Source organism: Trichomycterus rosablanca, chromosome 17 (assembly GCF_030014385.1).
Source record: "Trichomycterus rosablanca isolate fTriRos1 chromosome 17, fTriRos1.hap1, whole genome shotgun sequence".
NCBI classification, from domain to species: Eukaryota; Metazoa; Chordata; class Actinopteri; order Siluriformes; family Trichomycteridae; genus Trichomycterus; species Trichomycterus rosablanca.
In genome coordinates this window covers 15,195,420-15,215,645 of record NC_086004.1, presented here as the reverse complement: position 1 = coordinate 15,215,645, position 20,226 = coordinate 15,195,420, and the positions used below count along the sequence as shown (strand labels likewise).

Here is a 20,226-nt window from a genome sequence, read left to right as displayed (position 1 = left end):
GAGTTTGCATGACTGTGTTTGACATTAAATGACTTGAACTGATAAATCTTGTGTAACCAGTAATTTCCTGTCCTGTCATGAATGGAACCAAAGTGTGTAAAACATGACAAAATCCTAAATCCCAGTAAGTAAATAAATAGCTACAGTCATGTGAAAAAGTTAGGACACCCCATTAAAACCTTTGTCTTTTTAAACATATTTAAACATATGAACATTTGAGCTTTATTTGAATTGAGAGATGGAGCTTATATAACTAAACAAAAAAATGTTAAAAATTACTTTTAAACACAAGTTGTAAAATGTAATGAACAAAAAATAAAATTTATTGTGAGGAAAAAGTTAGGACATCCCCACAGTCTAAAATTAGAATCAGGTGCACCACATCAGCTGCAATGATTAGACCATCGTTAGAGGACATTTGAGTTTTATTTAAACCTCAGACATTAGTTTGGTTTGCTCTTAATTGTTGTAAGTGAGTGGTATCACCTTGGTGAAATCTAAAGAGCTCTCTGGGGCCTTCAGAAAGAATGTTGTAGATGCATATGAGTCTGGGAAGGGATTTAAAAAGATATCAAAACAATTAGAAATCAGCCATTCCACTGTCCGGAAAATAATTGGTGGTGAATAAAGTGGTGAACATTTAAAACAACTGCCAACATGGCCAGGTCAGGCCGTCCTAGCAAGTTCAGCCCAAGAGCAGACAGCAAGATGCATATAGAAGTCTCCAATAATCCTACAATGTCATCACGGGACCTACAGGTAGCTCTTGCCACAGTTGATGTCAAGGTACATGCATCTACCATTAGAAAGAGACTGCACAAGTTTTTCATGGGAGGTGTGCAAGGAGGAAATCTTTGCTGTCAAAAAAAACATCAGGGCAAGAATAAAGTTTGCTAGAGAACACCTAAACAAAGACCAGGACTTCTGGAACAATGTGCTTTGGACAGATGAATCCAGAGTTGGATTATTTTGGCACAGTAACAGAAGAACCTCATACCAACTGTGAAGCATGGAGGTGGAAATGTCATGGGTTTGGGGCTGCTTTGCAGCAGCAGGGCCTGGCAGGCTCTATCAATATCAGAGGGTGCTTGAGGAACATGTAAGACCATCTGTCCAAAAGCTGAAGTGGAGGTGGACCATGCAACATGACAACGACCCAACACATTCCAGTAAATCCACCAGAGAATGGCTCAAAAGAATGAAATGGAGAGTTCTGGAATGGCCAAGTCAAAGCCCGGATCTTAATCCTATTGAGATGCTGTGGGGTGATTTGAAATGGGCTGTGTATGCAAGAAACCCCTCAAACCTCACACAGCTGAAGAAATTTTGCATTGAGGAGTGGGAAAAACTTTCTCCCAGTCAATGTCAGAGATTGGTTGATGGTTATAGGAAACGTCTAATTGAGGTTATTTCAGCCAAAGGGGGGGCATAGATTGAAGCTAACTCATATCCCCTCCGAAACATGAGCAGCAGCCAGATGCATCTTTGCCACCCACACATTTTTTGAGTTTGGCGCCACCTAGCGTTGCATTCGGAGAGACACACCCTAAGGGCACGTTTTTTTGTCCCACCCCCCCCCATATGAGCAACCGGCCAATCGTTGCTCATACAGCCACTCGGCTTCGAACCGGTGAAGCAAAGCTGGATTCGATACCACGTACTCAGAATCCAGCTCTAGTTGCAGCGTGTCTCTTTACCGCTGTGCCACCTGAGCGGGGCATAGGGTGTCTTAACTTTTTCCTCAAAATAAATGTCCATTTTTGTTTATTACATTTTACAACTTGTAATTTTACAACATGTTTAAAAGTTATTTTTTCAGTTTTATTTGTTTAATGATATAAGCGCCATCTCTCAATACTGTTCAAATGAAGCTCAAATGTCCATATGTTTAAATATGTTCAAAAAGATAAAGGTTCTCATGGGGTGTCCTAACTTTTTTACATGACTGTACATTTATGTAGATTACAGAATGTTGTGTGGTACTCCTAAGTAAAAGAACCAAATAACAGCTGTAAACCCTTATATTTGGCTCTGAGCTTTGTTTCTTAGGCTTGTTTTGTGGTGACGTTCTGTTCTTCCTACTGCAGTGCCAGTTAAATTCTGCAGTATTAACAGAGCGTAGCAGTATACACAGTAGACAGTTTTGGTTTGATTTCAGAATTAATAATTTTTAAGATTATGTACACCTCTCATTCCATTAGTGGAGGTAGCGTACACCTGGACTGCCTGGGAGGGATCCAGAATAAAATAACAGTGTGTGCCACAGATGACTCGTACCAGAAGGCCCGACAAAGCATGGCTCAGGCTGAGGAGGAGACACGTAGCCGGGCTGCAATTGTCATCAAACCAGGTGGCAGATATCTGGGTAAGACGATCAGTCTGCACTTTTTGCATTAACGGGGTTAACAGAATTTTGCATGACTTTCAAATGTACTTTTAATTTTTATATAACCTCAATTTTTCCATTTTAGTTTTAAGATTTATGTTTTTATTTAGATATTTTTGTTTGTAGAAAGGCTTACAGACTTTGGAATACACCAAGTCTGCTGAAGTAATGAACAAAATGGAGCTTTATTTTAGCTTTCTCCTAAAGTTTCAGTGTATATTGCCTCGTTTCCATTGAACAGTACAATTTGGTATGCATCCAAATCCAGAACTACCCTACAGTACCTAATGTGCTTTTGTCAGTTTACAACTGCCCAATAGTACCCAGAAGTAGGAAGCATTTGCTCAAGGTGAGGCTGTGACAGCATGCTCCATTAAGTGCTAAAAACAAATATACAAAGGTGGCACTACTTTAATAAAATTTATTTTACTTTTGTTTTAAATATGGTGCCTGTATTTGCTGTGTGACCCCTAATACATGAGTAGCAAAAAAGGAAATAATAAGAAGGATATAATGGTGAATTGGTGGGTAGCACTGTTACCTCATAGCAAGGTCTTGGGTTCATTTCTCAGGGTAAGCTCTGGTTACTTCCCATAGTCAAAATACATGCTAGTAAGTTAAATTGCCTGTGACCTTGTTTGACATTAAACTTGAAGTGATGAATCAATGCAGTCTAGCTATCTGTCCTGTCGTGAATGTGAAGTGTAAAACATTACATTAAAATCTTATTAAAATAAATAGAAATAGAATAAAGGAAATGTCACTGTAATGGTTGTTCTGTTTGACCAATCAACCTTATGCCTTGTTTCTCATATCACCCATACAGCACACTTTATGCTTGGTCTCTGGTCAAGAAGGTAACCAAATTTAGCACAGGTACTTGTTTACAGCATGGGTCACCTGGCAATGGAAACGACCACTAAATGTGAGATCATGAATTTAAACATATACCAATCATACAGTATCGTGCAGTGGAACATGGGCATATGCTTGGATGTGTAGTTACACAGTGTATTTATCTGCTCCCTCTCCATGTGATCTACATGAGAGGTGGAATGCAGTAAATAGTAAATATGCAAGTTTGACAGTAATCCAATATCTAGCCTTATATGCACTTTAATGTTAATCCAAAGAGAAGACTGTATGTTTCTGATAAACTCTTCTCTTGTGGTCTATCTGTGTGTTTATTAGGGCTGTGATTGAAGCTAATCAAGAAGTAAAATCAGAGATATACCCAAACATCAATATTAAACCAAGGATGATGTATAGACCAAGTCATACACATACAGCCAAATTTTAAGGGCAAGATACAATAAACAGACCGAAACATAATACAGATCTTGCCATAAAATGCCACAAACATGTTAAAAATTGTGTTAAACCCCAAAAAATTAAGTTTAATCACAGACTCTTGTGTATGACTTAATTGTGAGAAATATGATATGATAGAGCAGTAAGAAAAAGTATGTGAACCCTTACATGGATTTCTTTATTGATTACTTAAAATGTGTCTGTCTAAAATCACAATTATATACAAACTTACAACTCGTTGTATTGTTCATGCCTTTTATTGAACACATTAAAAATCCACAGTGCAGGAACAAGAAGTAAGTGAACCCTTGAATTTAGGATTTTGTAGAGCCCCTTTTAGAAGCAATCACCTATACCAAACATTTCATTTAGCTGCCAATAACATTTTCACAATGGTAGGGAGGAAATTTGTACCATTCCTCCTTGTAAATGTGTTTCAATTCTTCAGTATTTTTGAGATGCCTTGAATTTACAGCCCTCTTCAGATCATGCCATAGCATCTCGAAAGATTTATATTCAGGGCTGACCTGACTGTTCTAAAATGTACATCTTATTCATTTATAAAATGACAGCATGCAACAGTATGCAGTTCAGCTGCTCCTACATTTTTCTGCAAAATGTTTCATACACTTTTTGAATTATTTGATTCCTAATAATTGTGTGTTGTATAGGCCCAAAGACAGCAAAGCAGCCCCAAACCATGATGCATTCTCCACCATGCTTCATATTTGGGAGAGTTTGTTGTTGGTGTGCAGTGTTCTGTTTGCTTCAAACATAGCATTTGTGCCAAAAACATAGCATTTGTGCCAAAAACATAGCATTTGTGCTTTTCTCCTCACTTGAAATGTTTTGGGGGTTTTTTTTCATATGAAAGCAGTCATCAAGTGTCATAGCTAGTTATGTGCAGGGTGAACTCATCACTCTAAAGAAACAAAATAAGGATCGGGAAGCACGGTCATGCCATTGCAACATGCGCGTTATTGGGATAAAGGAAAGGCAAGGGGATGAAGTGTCCGGCTGACTTTGAATCTTAGTGCCTGAAGGAGATGTCTTCAAGCTTCCTTTATTTGACTGGGCACACTGTAAAGCTATTGTAAAGTGCTGCTGTAAAGTTGATGTATAGTTGTTTGGTTTAATAATTTCTTGGCAGGATGGCAATTTAAAAAGGAGTTGGAAGGACTGAAAGGAAATGTTAGATTACGGTTATGTTTCAGCTGCATAATTTTATTTTGGTGTTCATATAGTTGCAGTAAGGCTCAGTCTCACAAGGTAAGCTATAATTTGTTATGCAACAATATGCAATTGAGGGTTTATGCAGCTGGGCAGCAATAGGGTTTTATAAATGGTATGTTTTTTTTTTTTTTTTTTTTCCTGTTTTTTTTTCTCCAAATTGACATATTCCATAATGTTAAATTATTAAGAAAATATTTACACTTTAGAATACTTTATGACCATGCTATCTCTAGTCAGGCTGACATTATGCCATTGTTAGCACGATAATTTGATGATCCCTAATACTTACTTAACCATCCAGCAAAATATAACAAGGTGTTCTCACATTTATTAAAGCTGCAAACAGACACTGCATTCCTAACTCAAACTCACTTGCTAAAAGTACCACAGTAGGAAGTAGGAAAAAGGTTGTTGTTTAATTATTTTTGAATAATATCTATTTAATTTCTCAGTGGTACTCGCATGCGTTAACGACCCCATTTGGGATAGTGAACTTTTTTTTTTTTTTAGCATTTTTTTTGTCCTTTCAGCTCCCAAAGTTGAATAGTCACCTAATGATTAATGGGGGAGACTTAGACTGTGTTTTAAACCCCTCCGCTCCAGAGCCACAACGGAAACACAAAGTAAATCAGTAGAGACTATTACCATCTTTTTCCAGGCATACAGAGTTGTTGACTTATAGAAGTATAAAAAAAATCCCTATGTATAAAAAATAGACTATTTCCTGCTAAATAAAATGTAATATCTGCCTGTAAGCTTGCTCTGTTGTAATTTAAAAAATTTAACCAATTTTTAGTAACTTGTGCCAGCAGTTTTATATTTTCTATTCTTCTGAAACTTCACCTACAGGTCCTGCTGTCCTTAGATGCACACAAAGCATTAAACTGGATCACGGCACTGGATTAAACTGGCACGGTGGCAAAGTGGGTAGCACTGTCGCCTCACAGCAAGAAGGTCCTGGGTTCGATCCCCAGGTGGGGCAGTCTGGGTCCTTTCTGTGTGGAGTTTGCATGTTCTCCCCGTGTCCACGTGGGTTTTCTCCGGGTGCTCCGGTTTCCTCCCACAGTCCAAGGACATGCAAGTTAGGTGAATTGGAGACACTAAATTGTCCAAGACTGTGTTTGATATAACCTCGTGTACTGATGAATCTTGTGTAATGAGTAACTACCATTCCTGTCATGAATGTAACCAAAGTGTAAAACATGACGTTAAAATCCTAATAAACAAACAAACTGTTCTTGGATAAAGGTCTTTTACACTGCACTTCAGGCCCTCCTCCCTGTATGTAGCGGGACTAGACAAGGATGTTTGATATGTCCTCTTTTATTTTACCTTGCCATAAAACTACTTGCGTTGACCCTATGGGGGAGGAACATTATGGGTATTGTTAGAAGGGAGTCAAACTTTCAAACTATATGTGGATGACCTTATGTCTTATCTGTCTAACCCAAACATCTTGATTCCTAAAGCATTAGAAATTATTTCAAACTTTGGCAGGATCTCAAGATATAAAACTAACCTTGCTAAGAGTTTTTCTTGTCACTGACCAGGCCTAAAAGATACATTTCCACTGAGAGAAAAACTTGACACTTATCTATATCGCTCAAATTTTTTCAGGTATTAGTAGGTACGTTAGAAAGCATTACTTGTCTTTTCCGTTACTTCTGTAGTTGGATAGATGAGTGGTTAGCTGGAAATTAAATAGACTTTTTTTAATAATATTTAAATGATTGATTTCCTACTCTTTAAACACAAGTGTTTCATAGTCTCCACCTGTCTAGGAGCAGGCTGGCCAGGACTTATCCGGATGTAGATTTTACTTAATTGGAAATTGTCTACCCCTCCTACACACAGGCGATTGATTTTAGCTTCTCAAGTTTTAAGTGCTCCATTGAGAAATTCACCCAAAGGTTTTATATGGTGTAGCAGCCATTTCTGGACTATGTTAACCTGCTAGAGAAACTAAAATATAGATCTGTTTTAATTATTTGACATTCTCTGTGATGACTGGAATATTCATTTTCCTATTGTGGTTTATGCGTTCTATGTAATTTGCAATTACAATACCAATAAAAATAGTTAAATAATACAGTATCACAAAAGTGAGTACACCCCTCACATTTCTGCAAATATTTCATTATATCTTTTCATGGGACAACACTATAGACATGAAACTTGGATATAACTTAGAGTAGTCAGTGTACAGCTTGTATAGCAGTGTAGATTTACTGTCTTCTGAAAATAACTCAACACACAGCCATTAATGTCTAAATAGCTGGCAACATAAGTGAGTACACCCCACAGTGAACATGTCCAAATTGTGCCCAAATGTGTCGTTGTCCCTCCCTGGTGTCATGTGTCAAGGTCCCAGGTGTAAATGGGGAGCAGGGCTGTTAAATTTGGTGTTTTGGGTACAATTCTCTCATACTGGCCACTGGATATTCAACATGGCACCTCATGGCAAAGAACTCTCTGAGGATGTGAGAAATAGAATTGTTGCTCTCCACAAAGATGGCCTGGGCTATAAGAAGATTGCTAACACCCTGAAACTGAGCTACAGCATGGTGGCCAAGGTCATACAGCGGTTTTCCAGGACAGGTTCCACTTGGAATAGGCTTCGCCAGGGTCGACCAAAGAAGTTGAGTCCACGTGTTCGGCGTCATATCCAGAGGTTGGCTTTAAAAAATAGACACATGAGTGCTGCCAGCATTGCTGCAAAGGTTGAAGACGTGGGAGGTCAGCCTGTCAGTGCTCAGACCATACGCCGCACACTGCATCAACTCGGTCTGCATGGTCGTCATCCCAGAAGGAAGCTGACGCACAAGAAAGCCAGCAAACAGTTTGCTGAAAACAAGTGTAACCCCAAACACAACCTCCAAGATGACAACTGCCTTGCTGAGGAAGCTGAAGGTAAAGGTGATGGACTAAACCCAATTGAGCACCTGTGGCGCATCAAGTGGAAGGTGGAGGAGTTCAAGGTGTCTAACATCCACCAGCTCCGTGATGTCATCATGGAGGAGTGGAAGAGGATTCCAGTAGCAACCTGTGCAGCTCTGGTGAATTCCATGCCCAGGAGGGTTAAGGCAGTGCTGGATAATAATGGTGGTCACACAAAATTTTGACACTTTGGGCACAATTTGGACATGTTCACTGTGGGGTGTACTCACTTATGTTGCCAGCCATTTAGACATTAATGGCTGTGTGTTGAGTTATTTTCAGAAGACAGTAAATCTACACTGCTATACAAGTTGTACACTGACTACTCTAAGTTATATCCAAGTTTTATTTCTATAGTGTTGTCCCATGAAAAGATATAATAAAATATTTGCAGAAATGTGAGGGGTGTACTCACTTTTGTGATACACTGTAGTTCACTTTTGTCTTTTTTTCCCCAGAGGTATTGTGAAACATCCGGGTGGTCCTTTTGGACTTTATTCAGTTTTTTTCCTAATAGTGGACACATGAACTGAGATTTTTTAATTTGTAGCATCTTCAGTAGGTCTTTTTGCTGACTTTAAGGTAGAGTCGCAACAGCCCTGAATTTTTTTATTTTTTATTATTATTATTATTTTTTTTTTATTATTATTCGAAATAGTGAATTTCGAAAGGTTCACTTACTTTTTTTTGCAACTGCTATTTAATACTATGTATTAGTTCACTGTTCAGCAACTGGTGTTTCAATGGGTACATTTGGACAAATTTAAAAAGTAAACATGCACAGGGTGCTCAGGTGATACAGTGGTAAAGCACGCTAGCACACACAAGCTGACCTTTCGAACTCTTAACTGAGTGGTGAAATTTAAATGGGTGTGCCTCAGTAACTTGTTAGTGTACTATTTATTTTAAAATTATTATTGTAATGAAATCATGAAAAAAATATTTGTTAAATTGTTACTCTTAGGGTATTGAAATCTTATATAAACACTATACAGATATTTATTCATTCTTATGACATACCAACAGCAGTTATTGAAACACAGTAAATTCCCATCCACATGTGTATGGATTAAAGTGCAACAAACAGGTAGCAGCTGCTATGGTAATTGCCAGTTAGTGCCAAGGGATTCAGATCTTGATTTGCTAAAATGAGACCACCTCCTGATATAAAAACACCAGAGAAGACCTGTATGCTGCAGGACCAGAATTTTGACTGTGTTCTGTTGGATTCCAGGGCATTAGGGACTTAAAGGAAAGGAGTGAGCTAATGTGGTGGCAAAAGGGCTCTCAGAACCAGAATTAGTAAATGTCCAATCCAGGCAACAGACATCAGAGCAACTATAAGCATATGCAGAGAAGAAACATAAACATCAATGCCTTAACATCAATTTTCACACTGACTGTTTAGTATGTTTCCCTGTGGTTAGGTAAACGGGTTCAAATACGGAAACCAATAATGGCTGTCTCAGATGTGGCCCCATCGCGACGTGCGCCACGTCCTGTGATCATTTCCAGCAGCACAAGGAAGAGTACAACACCACCACGCCCACTCAGGGAGCGCATAGTCCACTTACTTGCTCTTAAACCCTACTGCAAAGCAGAGCTGATAGCACGACTTACCAAGGATGGCATTTCGGCTCAGGACAAAGACACTCTGGACATCCTTCTACAACAGGTCAGGAATATGCAGGTTTATATTTCTCACCTAGGATTTGTGGAATGCTAAATTTTTTTAATTCCAAAAACAGATGGTAATGCAGCTTTCTTCCTGCTGGGGTACTCTTAAACTGATCAGTTTAACTTGTAAATGTGTTGTCAAATAAACCAAAGATTATTCACAGATTATATGACTTAAAAAATAATATGGATGGATTTAATTTTGATGCATATTTAAAATAACTATGCCTTGCAAAATACATACAGTCATGTGAAAAAGTTAGGACACCCCATGAAATCCTTTGTCTTTTTGAACATATTTAAACATTTGAACATTTGAGCTTCATTTGAACAGTACTGAGAGATGGAGCTTATATAACTAAACAAATAAAATGTTAAAAAATTACTTTTTAACACAAGCTGTAAAATGTAATGAACAAAAATGGAAATTTGTTGTGAGGAAAAAGTTAGGACACCCCCACATTTATTACTACTTAAAATGTCTCAAATTAGAATCCGGTGCACCACATCAGCTGCAATGATTAGACCATCGTTAGAGGACATTGGAGTTTTATTTCAACCTCAGACATTAGTTTGGTTTGCTCTTGATTGTTGAAGTAAGTGATATCACCATGGTGAGATCTAAAGAGCTTTCTGAGGCCTTCAGAAAGAAGGTTGTAAATTCATATGAGTCTGGGAAAGGATTTTAAAAGATCTAAAAACAATTAAAAATCAGCCATTCCACTGTCCGGAAAATCATTTACATGTGGTGAACATTTAAAACAACTGCCAACATGGCCAGGACAGGCCGTCCTAGCAAGTTCAGCCCAAGAGCAGACCGCAAGATGCGTAAAGAAATCTCCAATAATCCTACAATGTCATCACGGGACCTACAGCTAGCTCTTGCCACAGTTGATGTCAAGGTACATGCATTTACCATCAGAAAGAGACTGCACAAGTTTGATTTTCATGGGAGGTGAGCAAGGAGGAAATCCTTGCTGTGAAAAAAACATCAGGGCAAGACTAAAGTTTACCAGAGAACACCTAGACAAAGACCAGGACTTCTGCTTTGGACAGATGAATCCAAAGCTGAATTATTTGGGCACAATAACAGAAGACATGTTTGGCGCAAACCCAACACAGCATTTGAGCACAAGAACCTCATACCAACTGTGAAGCATGGAAGTGGAAATGTCATGGTTTGGGGCTGCTTTGCAGCAGCAGGGCCTGACAAAGCTCTCCATTATAGAATCCACAATGAATTCTTCACTGTATCAGAGGGTGCTTGAGAAAAATGTAAGACCATCTGTCCAAAAACTGAAGCTGAAGCGGAGGTGGATCATGCAACATTCCAACAACTCAAAACACCCCAGTAAATCCACCAAGGAATGGCTCAAAAGAAAGAAATGGAGAATTCTGGAATGGCCAAGTCAAAGCCCGGATCTTAATCCTATTGAGATGCTGTGGGGTGATTTGAAAGGGCTGTGCATGCAAGAAACCCATCAAACCTCACAAAGCTGAAGAAATTCTGCATGGAGGAGTGTGGAAAACTTTCTTCCAGTCGATGTCAGAGACGGTAGATGGTTATAGGAAATGTCTAATTGAGGTTATTTCAGCCAAAGGGGGAAATACCAGCTATTAGGACATAGGGTGTCCTTACTTTTTCCTCACAATAAATTTTCTTTTTTGTTTATTATATTTTACAACTTGTGTTTAAATGTAATTTTTTCAGTTTCATTTGTTTAGTTATATAAGCTCCATCTCTCAATACTGTTCAAATGAAGCTCAAATGTTCATTTGTTTAAATATGTTCAAAAAGACAAAGGTTCTCATGGGGTGTTCTAACTTTTTCACATGACTTATGCATTTTTGTACATATAATAAGAATATCATCCCTTTATGCATTTTTGTTAGATTTATGCTAAATCCATATCGTGTTTAATGTTCTTACATTTGGTTATTTCAGGCAGCTTCTTTAATTGTGGTGGCTTATGTAAAGTTAACAGATTTTATGAAGTTACTTACAACGTATTATACTGTTTTTGTTCCAGAACATCTTTGGCCAAAAAAAAAAAATGATTCTCTTCTTTAAATATTTTTTGTCAAAAACTTATGTTTTTGGTATTATACCTTGGTGTACTTAGGTGATTAAATGTTGCTTAGTGTATCTTACGAGATCCCTGGTTTTGTTATAGGTAGCTAACCTAAATAGCAAAGACAAGACACTTACATTAAAGGACTGCTTGTTTAAGGATGTTCAGAAGGACTGGCCTGGTTACACTGAAGTAGACCAGCAAATTCTAAAGAGGATTCTTGTACGGTAAGCTTAGCATAAGAGCATAATGTCTTGCGAATACTTAGATGGCCACTAGTAAATTCATTGCTTTGAACAGTGGATTTGTACACACATTGTGTAAAATGAAGTTTTTTCACCACAGGAGACTCTGCAAAGCTAAGAGCAGTGGTCCCGTCAGTGGGGAGAGTCCAGTCAGCCCACACAAAGAGCAAGCCAGCAGCTCCCCATTTCAGGTCAGCCTGTTCACAGTTTACCGGAGTTTAGCTCATATGCAAGATAACTAGTGCACATTGCACATATTTTACGTGATTTGTTTTAGTTTTGGTTAGGTTCTTTAAGCCAGGTTTGCACTGTTATTTTAGTGGTCCTGTGAGATAATTACTTGTCAAACTATTTGATATATTTAAAAATATCTTGTCCTATTTTATATAACATACTGTGCACAGTTGTGCTCAATGTCTGATTTTATGACAAGATGCTTTAAAGACAGACTTGCAAATAGTCATTTCACATCAGTTAAAACACATTAGCTTAAAAACGGCAAACTGAGTGGGACAACAAACAGACACAGACAACAAACATACTACTCGAGATACATCCAAATATAAGCAATAAGCCAAGAACACACCAAGAAAGACGAGTGGACGAGAAGACGAAAAGTTATATACACAAGATGCAGAATAGGTCATACAAAAATCACTCGCCAATACTTAATAAAAGGAGACAATCCCCCAACATGTGAAATATGTCACACAGCTCACAATAAAACATATTTAATTGAATGCCCCAAATACACCAGAGAGAGACAACAACTACACATACCTGGAACTGTTAAAGAAACCCTTAACCAAGAAAACACAAGAGCAATCCTAAACTTCCTGGCAGAAACAAAAATGAAAACAAAAATATAAATAGACAAATAGAAACAAAAAAAAGACTTCAACATAACACCGATAATGCCATAAATAACACAATCAAGTGTATAAAGTGGCGTAAAAAAATCTAATAAATAAATAAAACACATTAGCTTAATATTGTCTGTTATGTCTGGATAAAACATGATTTAAAAATGAAAAAGGCAAGATTAAAGCAGTTTGTGGCTGGGTAAAAGAGGGTGATATATAATGCCCATTCAAAAAAAAAAAAACAATACAAGACTTTGTTTATTGTAGTCACAGTGCTCCATTCATTAGTTTTGCTTTGTCCTCTGTTGTAGATTTTAGAGGAGTGGTCACATGCAACAGCATTTAGTGCGAGCTTCTTATTCACTAGTTGTAATCTCAGTGATTAGCAACATATGAGTGTAATTGTGGGGGAGAAATACACAAAAACAAGACAAATCATGTTAGTAGTGTTAAACGGACTGCATTTTACTTTGGCATAAAAGATTTGTGTAAAAATTTCAAAACATCATTCCAGCATGTGTCGCTGGCACATAAAAGTTTCTCTGTCCCAATTACCATATGTGTGACTCCAGACTCCCAAAAGTGGCTCTATGCCACATAAAATAAATAGCCAAAATGTTGCTGACAGCAGACCTTGAACTTATTGGAGTCATTGTCGAACTGTTGCAACAAAGAAAGCATACATTTTATTTATTTAACTTATAACACTATCAATGTATTTGCTAAATCATCTAAATTTAATAGACTGTTTTGCACACACTTCGCAATGTAGTTTGTGAGCCCTCATTGGAGATCTGTTGCCTAGTTTGCACAACACTATGATGCCAGGTTGTGCAAATAATATAAGCTAAACTAGATTATATATCATAAACTTGTATCACATAAACTGTAATTGGTGACTGTACCACTGTGCAGCCCAGTTAGCATTGTGCTAGTTGGCTGGTTATATAGAGTGACGTTAATAAAGGATTGACTTCCAGGCAACTTCTACATACATACATACTTCTAGGCTCATGTAGTTTTAAAAACTAATTGTATAAATGTTTGCAGGCTTGTGTATGTATGCATGTAGTGTACTGTATGTATGCATGTGTGTACAGTGCCTTGCAAAAGTATTCAGCCCCCTTGAACTTTTCAACCTTTTGCCACATTTCAGGCTTCAAACATAACGATATGAAATTGTAATTTTTTGTGAAGAATCAACAACAAGTGGGACACAATCGTGAAGTGGAACGAAATTTATTGGATATTTTAAACTTTTTTTTAGAAATAAAAAACTGAAAAGTGGGGCGTGCAATATTATTCAGCCCCCTTGCGTTAATACTTTGTAGCGCCACCTTTTGCTGCGATTACAGCTGCAAGTCGCTTGGGGTATGTCTCTATCAGTTTTGCACATCGAGAGACAGACATTTTTGCCCATTCTTCCTTGCAAAACAGCTCAAGCTCAGTGAGGTTGGATGGAGAGCGTTTGTGAACAGCAGTTTTCAGCTCTTTCCACAGATTCTCGATGGGATTCAGGTCTGGACTTTGACTTGGCCATTCTAACACCTGGATACGTTTATTTGTGAACCATTCCATTGTAGATTTTGCTTTATGTTTTGGATCATTGTCTTGTTGGAAGATAAATCTTCGTCCCAGTCTCAGGTCTTTTGCAGACTGCAACAGGTTTTCTTCCAGAATGGTCCTGTATTTGGCTCCATCCATCTTCCCATCAATTTTAACCATCTTCCCTGTCCCTGCTGAAGAAAAGCAGGCCCAAACCATGATGCTGCCACCACCATGTTTGACAGTGGGGATGGTGTGTTCAGGGTGATGAGCTGTGTTGCTTTTACGCCAAACATAACGTTTTGCATTGTGGCCAAAAAGTTTGATTTTGGTTTCATCTGACCAGAGCACCTTCTTCCACATGTTTGGTGTGTCTCCCAGGTGACTTTTTATAGATATCTTTGAGAAATGGCTTTCTTCTTGCCACTCTTCCATAAAGGCCAGATTTGTGCAGTGTACGACTGATTGTGTCCTATGGACAGAGTCTCCCACCTCAGCTGTAGATCTCTGCAGTTCATTCAGAGTGATCATGGGCCTCTTGGCTGCATCTCTGATCAGTCTTCTCCTTGTTTGAGCTGAAAGTTTAGAGGGACGGCCGGGTCTTGGTAGATTTGCAGTGGTCTGATACTCCTTCCATTTCAATATGATCGCTTGCACAGTGCTCCTTGAGATGTTTAAAGCTTGGGAAATCTTTTTGTATCCAAATCCGGCTTTAAACTTCTCCACAACAGTATCTCGGACCTGCCTGGTGTGTTCCTTGGTCTTCATGATGCTCTCTGCGCTTTAAACAGAACTCTGAGACTGTCACAGAGCAGGTGCATTTATACGGAGACTTGATTACACACAGGTGGATTCTATTTATCACCATCAGTCATTTAGGTCAACATTGGATCATTCAGAGATCCTCACTGAACTTCTGGAGTGAGTTTGCTGCACTGAAAGTAAAGGGGCTGAATAATATTGCACGCCCCACTTTTTAGTTTTTTATTTCTAAAAAAAGTTTAAAATATCCAATAAATTTCGTTCCACTTCACGATTGTGTCCCACTTGTTGTTGATTCTTCACAAAAAATTACAATTTCATATCGTTATGTTTGAAGCCTGAAATGTGGCAAAAGGTTGAAAAGTTCAAGGGGGCTGAATACTTTTGCAAGGCACTGTATATATATGCTATAAATTTACTATTCTCTAAAAGATTTAGATCTTATGTATGTGTAGGCCACTAAAGTATAGTAAATTAATTGCCATTTTTATGCAATTTGTTTTAATATGATTTGCACGTTTTATTATTTCAGGCAAAGATGAATGTGTTTTATGCCAAACTTTTACCCTGCCATCTGCATGTTGCAGCAGAAATCAAGATTTATTAGACCAGTCACAATTTTCAGTTTTTAACTATCTATTTTTAGTAATCCCCTGTTTAACAGCCTTAAAATGCTGCATGAAGTACTAGCCATTTTTTAAACAAAGTTGGAGCATGTGCAGTAAGGGTGGTTAAGTCTCAAATTAGCTCTCTCTTAGTAAAACCTTAGCTGTTTAAAATAAATTTAAATGAACATTTTAACCAACAGCATTAATCAAACAATGGCTTCTTTGTTGGTTAACCAGTTAATCATTAGCATCCCTAGTACAAGGCTTACTAAGTACTTTTCACATATGTAGTTTCAAAGAAGTTCGTATCTAATTAAACTGCTTCTAGATGGTTTTTGCATGGTTACAGAGTTTTTGAACTAAACTGCATTGACAACAGCAGTATTGGACCAGCACTCAGGTGGCGCAGTGGTAAAATATGCTAGCACACCAGAGCTGACATTTCAAACTCGTCGGTTCGAAACTTAGCTCTGCCATCCAGTTGGGCTTGGTGCATACATGAACATGATTGGCTGCTGTTCATACATGGTGGGAGCTGGATAGGGACTTCTCCATAACTAAGGCAATTACAACCTCTGCTGGCTGATTGATGCCGCCTGTACAGAGTCGAGGAATAATGCTGATCAATTAAAACCTTTTAATTGCAAGTTCACTAAATTTGTAAATCTCTTTGCATGAGGACTTCAGTCTGCAGATCAAACAGCTCATTATGCAGTTCCATGTTGGAGAGACAAGGAAGACAATCAACCAGTTGACCTGAAGTAGTACTGCTCTACATGTTGAAAGAGCCATTTAAATCTTTACTGATAGTACACATTTTTGTCTTGTAGAAAAGATCTGCTGCAGACTTCACTGACCCCTTGGCTAGCAAGAAGCCCAGGATATCACACCTGGCAAACAAGGGAACAACACCCATCAATGGAAAATTAAGCACTTCAAACGGGAAGGAATCGTGTGGTTTATCAAGTGTGGGGCTTCCACTGCTGGATATTCCTCGGTCCTTTGAGCCACTGTCAGATGTCAGCAATGACTCAAGCCACAATGGCCGGTACTGTGAAATCCAAGAGGCATCTGTGGTTGAGAGGTTGACCCAAACATCTGCCTACACAGGGAGCTCTACACAGTCAGAGGCTGTTTTGGACTCTGCACCTCTGGGGCCATGCAGCCCAGATGATCTCCAAGGCTGCAGTAATTTACCCTTTCTCCATGTTAAGTCCAAGAAAAAGTCAAAAAAATACAAGAATAAAGACAAATCCAAGAAAAAAGATCAGGAAGGGGGGCGAGCCTTGAAGAAAAAGAGAAAAGGAGTGAAGGAATGTGGTGGAGTTATGACCAGTCCAGACCTGAGTGTGAATAGTATTCCACAAAGGAGCACAGGTATTGTTGTTTGATTAAGGAGAAAATGTGAAGTCTTTCAATTTTAAATGTTCATTCTTTTTGTTTCAAAATCAAATTCTCAATTAGTTAAATGTTATTTAGGACTGCACTGACTAGTTGACAAACATTTATTAAAACAGATGACAAAGTTCCATTGATTAGGTGGACTGATTATACTAACAAGGCCAATTATGAAAATTGCTGATAAATTTTCTTGGCCATGCTTACGTAAATTGAACTTTAAATTCACACCTAGTTTGTACCAACGTACACTTCACAGGATGCAACAGTTTCTCCACACTTTGTAGCCAAATAAAGCAATTTCGTGTCTATTAGTGCAAACAAGTCGTTTCGATCGAAATACACACATATATACATACCAAACAAAACTAGATATATATTGTTGACAATATATACAGACAGACTGAAAATTTGAAAAAAGCTGAAATAGAAGAAAAGCAAGGTGATTTGTGTTATCAGCTTCTCAAAATACATAAAATACACCCAAAAGTGTTTAAGAAGCAACATCTCTGTTGACCAGTGCGATCAGACAAACTCTCCTTTCCAGAACTCTGGCATAGACTTTTCCAGGGAGGCTGAGCAGTGCGATACCCTGATAATTGGCACACACTCTCTTTTTTTTTTTTTTTTTTTTTTTTTTTTTTTTTTTTTTAGAAAATGGAACAACCACCGTTTGCCAATCCAAAGGCACTCCAATATCCTTGTGTAGAGGTGTGTAATCTGTTTTGACATCAAAAAGGTATATGACACGACATGGATGTATGGCGTAGTGAGAGATCTATACCAAGTCAGCTTTTGGGTGTATCTCCCACGACTCATAGACTGATAAATGCTTTAATATCAAAATAAACTAAACCTACTCAAAGAGCCATAATCAAGGAATCGGAGTCCCACAGGGAAGCATCTTATCAGTTACCCTCGACATGGCAAAAAAATCCTGCTACTCTTAAGTACTACAGCATTTATTTTCCTTTCATTTACTTCGTTCATTTGCTGTATTTTTCAACTGAAAGACAATGTATGATTTATCTTACCTTTTTTCTGCAAGAACGTTCTATGTTCTTGTAAATTATATATAAATGAACTTTTTTGTAAAATGTTTAAGGGATAAACTGTTGGCTTGATGCTACATGTGCATGCCTTACAAGTCTTCTCAGTCCTTTTTTTTTTTTTTTTTTTTTTTTTTTTTTTTTTTTTTTTTTGTTAGCCACCAAGTTAGCCTTTTTAGTCTGTCTGACATAGTTAGTACAACATACACACTTCTCTTTGTGTGTGTATTCTTGACCCAAAACTATGTCATATTTATGCTTCTTTCAGTTCATTGTGAGGGGTTTGGAACTACTTTAATTATCCGGTTACCTATGCCTTCATAAAATCACACAAAGCCAAACATTTCCTTAGGTGTTCATCAGCATGGGAAAGAGACCAAAGTGTAGTCATAGATCAGACTAATGTGTAAACACAAAGTCAAGTCAACTTTATTTATATAGCGCTTTTTACAATAGACATTGTCTCAAAGCAACTTTACAAAATCCAGGACCAACAGATACGCTACTTATTGGTCATAACATTTTACTGAGTTACTGTTTATTAATTTTGTAAGACAAGCAGTTATCTGGTAATCAAGTATCAAGTTTATTTTTCTATTTTAAATACAAAATTAAAAAAAAAAGTGTAAGGAAAGCTATTTATTTTCGAAAAATGACCTAAAGTTATATTGTTAAAATGGTTTCTTCCTCTTTAATAAAAAAAATGTTGTTTTCTTTTTTCTTTTCTTCTTTTGCTCAATAAGACCTTACATTCTTAAATTCACCTGCTTTTTTTTATTTGTTTAGATCTAAATGGATTGGGCAACAGCTCTACTATTCTTACATCTTCATCTGAAATGGTAGATTATTTACTGTAAGTACTGTTTGACCTTAGGTTTTCTTATTTTACTACCATTTCTCATCATAGATGAAATATATTTTAATGAAGGTTTTCTCTATTTTAAGCAGAAAATACACTGAAATTAGCTCACAGGAGCAGCGACAAAGATACAAGAATGACTTTAATGCTGAGTACAGTGAGTACCGGGGGCTTCATGCACGGATAGAGGGCATCACCCGGCAGTTTACAGTGCTGGACGCTGAGCTCAAACAGCTCCAACAAGGCACAGAAAAATACAAGGTAATTGCTTTAGTTATTCCAAAAGTTGCTGATAAATAACAGTAGTCCAAAAACAGGTAATTCCAGACACCTTTTATTAATATATAGAGTTTTTTTTTATGTACACGTATATTTTAAATTATTAGTTTTTAGCAATTATCTCTCAAGCAGTGGAACACCCCAATATCCTAAATAAGAGTGGATTAAAACATTTTGTGCATGTATACTCTTTTATTACATTTAACAGGTTACAAAAACATAGCTTCTGCCAGGTTGAGTTATAAATCTATACAGGGCACTATATGTTTCCAATTTTTTAATCATTGTTATCTATTGTAATTGTTAAAAAAATTGTTTTGTAACAGAATTGTAAGACAACTGCATTAAACCTTGCCCCCAAGCAAACAAACAGAAATACTGTACAGTGCTGTGGAAAATGGATTTGCCTTTACATATTTGTCACACAAAATTAGGTGTGGCTAACATGACATGAGAACATTAAATTCCCTCTGACACTGTCTTGTTTGTGCTAATTAAACAATCAATGCTGACATTTCGCAGTATTAAACTACACTATATGGCCAAAAATATTGGAAACCTGACCATTAACTTGTTGGACATCCCATTTCTGAACAAATCGTATTAAACTAGAGTGGACTCTGTGATCTTTTCAGCTATACTCTTCTAATAAGGCTTCTCACAAAACTTTGAAATATGTATGTGGGAATTTGCCTATTAAGTCAAAAGAGCATTTGTATGGCTGGGCACTGATGTTGGTCAACAAAGCATAAATTGATATTCCAATTCATTCCAAAGCTGTTCAGTGGGTCTGGGCTCAGGGCTCTGCAAAGGCCACTGCACTTTTTTGAAACCAAGCTTTTGCTTATGTCTTTATAGACCAGGGGTCACCAACACCGTGCCTGCGGGCACCTGGTCACCTGCAGGGACCACGTGAGTCGCCCGCAGGGCATGTTCTAAAAATAGCACTAGTGACTATAGAGCTCCATCTAACAATTGTAATTGTGTTGCTGTTCTTTTGAA

At 37.7% G+C, this 20,226-nt stretch overlaps 1 protein-coding gene across 1 annotated transcript in view; it reads left to right on the top strand.

The window, feature by feature from the left end:
- ell (elongation factor RNA polymerase II) overlaps positions 1 to 20,226 on the top strand; it is a 51,326-nt gene that overhangs the window by 16,393 nt on the left and 14,707 nt on the right. Inside the window, exons 4-10 of the mRNA XM_063012649.1 lie at positions 2,202 to 2,365; positions 9,295 to 9,542; positions 11,719 to 11,843; positions 11,962 to 12,052; positions 16,470 to 17,016; positions 18,873 to 18,939; positions 19,035 to 19,206. Of these exons, the coding sequence (XP_062868719.1) occupies positions 2,202 to 2,365; positions 9,295 to 9,542; positions 11,719 to 11,843; positions 11,962 to 12,052; positions 16,470 to 17,016; positions 18,873 to 18,939; positions 19,035 to 19,206 (1,414 nt within the window). The remainder of the gene's footprint in view (positions 1 to 2,201; positions 2,366 to 9,294; positions 9,543 to 11,718; positions 11,844 to 11,961; positions 12,053 to 16,469; positions 17,017 to 18,872; positions 18,940 to 19,034; positions 19,207 to 20,226) is intronic.